General features: G+C 46.9%; 1 protein-coding gene across 1 annotated transcript; it reads right to left on the bottom strand.

The window, feature by feature from the left end:
• Nucleotides 1-274: 274 nt before the first annotated feature.
• LOC113774140 lies at nt 275-2,215 on the bottom strand. Its single transcript, XM_027318708.1, has 2 exons — nt 1,856-2,215; nt 275-1,708 (listed from the first exon to the last, which is right to left on the bottom strand). The coding sequence occupies exons 1-2, from the start codon at nt 2,213-2,215 to the stop codon at nt 275-277; spliced, it is 1,794 nt and encodes a 597-aa protein (XP_027174509.1).
• Between the last annotated feature and the right edge of the window lie 874 nt (nt 2,216-3,089).

Raw genomic sequence — 3,089 nt, 5'->3', positions numbered from 1 at the left:
GCGTTGGTTAATCCAAAAGGCATGACTGCAAACTCAAAATGTCCGTATCTTGTACTAAAAGCAGTCTTAGGTATATCTTCCTTCTTGATCTTCAACTGATAGTACCCTTGCCTTAAATCCAGCTTTGAGAAGTGGACCCTTGCAGTTGGTCGAACAAACTATCAATCAACGGTAGAGGGTATTTATTCTTAATTGTAGCCTCATTTAACCCTCGGTAATCGATACACAACCTCAAGCTTCCATCTTTTTTCTTCACGAATAGGACGGGTACTCCCTATGGGGAATCACTCTCCTTCACAAAACCCTTCTCCAACAGGTCCTGTAATTGAATTTTCAATTCTTTTAGCTCGGCAGGAGCCATTCGATATGGGGTCTTAGAAATTGGAGCCGTTCCAGGCATCAAGTCAATCTTAAATTCCACTTCTCTTTCCGGCGGTAGAGTCCTTAGCTCTTCGGGAAAAACATCCGGAAATTCCCGTACTACTGGTACATCCTCCAACTTCAATTGATCACTGGGAGCGTTTATCAAAAAGGCTAGAAAACCTTGCGCTCCTTTAGACAACATTTTCCTTGCTCGAATTCCTGAGATCATAGCAGATGATGCTAACCTACCCTTGACATCTAACCTCAGGGTTGCTTCACCAGGTATACAAAATTCCACCACTTTCGCTCGGCAGTCAAGTTTAGCATGATGATGGCCTAGAAAATCCATTCCTATTATAACATCGTAACCTTTTATTTCCAGACTGATCAAATCCACTAGCATTTTACGCTCTCCAATCCAGAATTCACAATTCTTATAAGCCAGACTAGTGATTACATTCTTATTACCCATGGGTGTTCTAACTTCAAGATCGAAGGGTAATCTAACAGGTTGCACATCTATTCCAGACATAAAGGATGGATTAACGAATGAATGGGTTGCACCAGGGTCAATTAACACTTTAGCTAATCGGTGAAAAATCGGGAGTGTACCTTCCACCACTTCCGAGGCATCGGGTACAGGTTGGTCACCTATAGCATACACTCTGGCAGGAACTGTCGGCCGGCTCCCTCCAGAAGTGTTTGGTCTAGCATTTGGGGTAGTCCCACCTTGCATTGATGGACATCCGGAAATCTGGTGCTCGCTACTTCCGCATTTCAAGCACTTTCCTTGCCTCTTCCAGCAGCTATCCATAGTATGACCAGGTTTCTTACAGTATACACAAGTCATTTGGGGAATTATGGCTCGGCCTCCTTGCGAGGTATTCCTAGGTTGTCCTCTTCCAATCGGTCCCCCTCTAATTCCATTGTTTCTTCCCCCTGCATTCCTTGCCCCGGTTCCCCTTGCTAGTGCACCTCGCAGTACTCCGGGACTAGTCACTCTGCCAGTTCCTCGGCCCACTTTAGCCGGTGGAGTATTTCCATATGTCGGCTCTCGACTACTGCTGGGGTAAAATCTTTTCTTAGCCTGAAAAGATTTCACTTGAGCTCTAGCTACTTCAACTCTCTGAGCTCTTTCGACAGCATCTGCGAAAGTATCTATCCTCACGGCGGCTAAACTTTCCTGTAGTTCCACATTCAAACCCTGCACAAACCTCCGAACACGCCTTTGCTCGGTGGCTATCAACTCAGGTGCAAAGCGAGATAGCTTTGTGAACTGGATTTCATATTCGGCGACACTCATCGCCCCTTGCTTGCATCTAATGAAATCATCCTCTCTCTTCTCCTGAATGAGAGGTGGAAGGAATTTGGCATTGAACTCCCTTGTGAAGTTCACCCAAGTTCGTGGTGTATGATTAGTCTCCCAATGAACCCTCATTAGGTTCCACCAGGAGCGAGCGGCTCCCTCAAACTGGAAGGTGGCAAAAGTCACCTTTCGCTCCTCCGTATAGTTTAAGGCGGCGAAGATCTCAGTGATCCTCTCCCACCAGCCTTCGGCCACTTCCGGCTCGGGTCCCCCGTAGAATTTGGGAGGTCCAAACTTCAGGAACCTTTCCAATGCCCGATCATCGGAATCTACTGGGCCTCCCTGATGGCGCCCTGGTCCAGCAGCTTGGTGTTCAGTCAAGCGCTCTAGGACGTCAGTGATACGGTTAATAGCGGTGGCTACTCCGTCTCCGGCCCCTCCCTCTTGCCCTTGGTCCGGATTGACCTCGGGCTCTCTATCTCTACCCGCTTCCGGGTGTTGTCTAGTGGGTCTCCCGTGGCCCCTTCCTATCACTTGGCGATCCATAGTCTAAATTATGCCTATTATGGGAGGATAAGACGATTAGGCGAAGTATTATTTATTTATGTTTATTAACATTTCCTTAGTAAATAGAATCAATATGGAAATGGAAGAAAAGTAAGTAAAACACTTAACATATATTTCCAAGTGAAAGTCATACAAATAATAGGTTGGGACATTCCCAAAGGTAAGGCACATAACTAGCAAAAATACATACAGATAATCCCTTAAACAAAAATTAAGGATATGGTGCCTCAGAAATAAGTCATCCACCTAGACAAAACTTGATGACCTAGCTAATGTCCCCCTAATCTAACCCTACATATCCAATATGGTCGAATCAATCCAAGCCTAACCCTCAGCAGGGCTATCGTGAGCTATGTCCTCCTCCGGATCCTCCTCCGGGTCCTCCTGCTCTACACTCTGAAGGATACTCGTGGCCTCATCTATCATCATTGCGGCATCAGCCCTGATGCCGGCACTCCTATCACGCATCCTCTCGGCTAGTCGAGTCGCCCTAGACTTCTGTCGTTCTATCTCCAAACGAGCAGCCTCCAGCAAATGATGCTCAGCAGTTAGCCTAATCTCCAAATCGGCTATGCGGTCGAACTGGGTATCCACCATGATACTCAGCTCCTCTACATCCTGGGTCATGGTGAAGTTAGCGTCCTTCAGCTGGCGACGCTCATCATCTAGAGATAGTACTAGCTCATTGGGGTAGGCATAAGTGGCCCTACACTGACACCGAGGATGCCTATCAGCTGGGGTGTAACGTATATGAGCTCCTCCACCTCGTGGCCTATAAGAGATGGACCTAAGAGGCTCTATATGACCATTAGACGCCCCATTACCATTAGCGTGTCCATTACCATTCTCCATA

The sequence above is a fragment of the Coffea eugenioides genome, chromosome 6, assembly GCF_003713205.1.
Source record: "Coffea eugenioides isolate CCC68of chromosome 6, Ceug_1.0, whole genome shotgun sequence".
NCBI lineage: Eukaryota > Viridiplantae > Streptophyta > Magnoliopsida > Gentianales > Rubiaceae > Coffea > Coffea eugenioides.
This window is presented reverse-complemented; position numbering and strand designations above follow the sequence as displayed.

Bases quoted from the DNA above. Each gene is read 5' to 3' on its own strand.
- LOC113774140 (XM_027318708.1), bottom strand. From the start codon at position 2,215: ATGGATCGCCAAGTGATAGGAAGGGGCCACGGGAGACCCACTAGACAA. The intron at 1,709-1,855 runs GTGACTTTTGCC...CCTCTCATTCAG, and splicing joins ACTATACGGAGGAGCGAAAG to GAGAAGAGAGAGGATGATTT.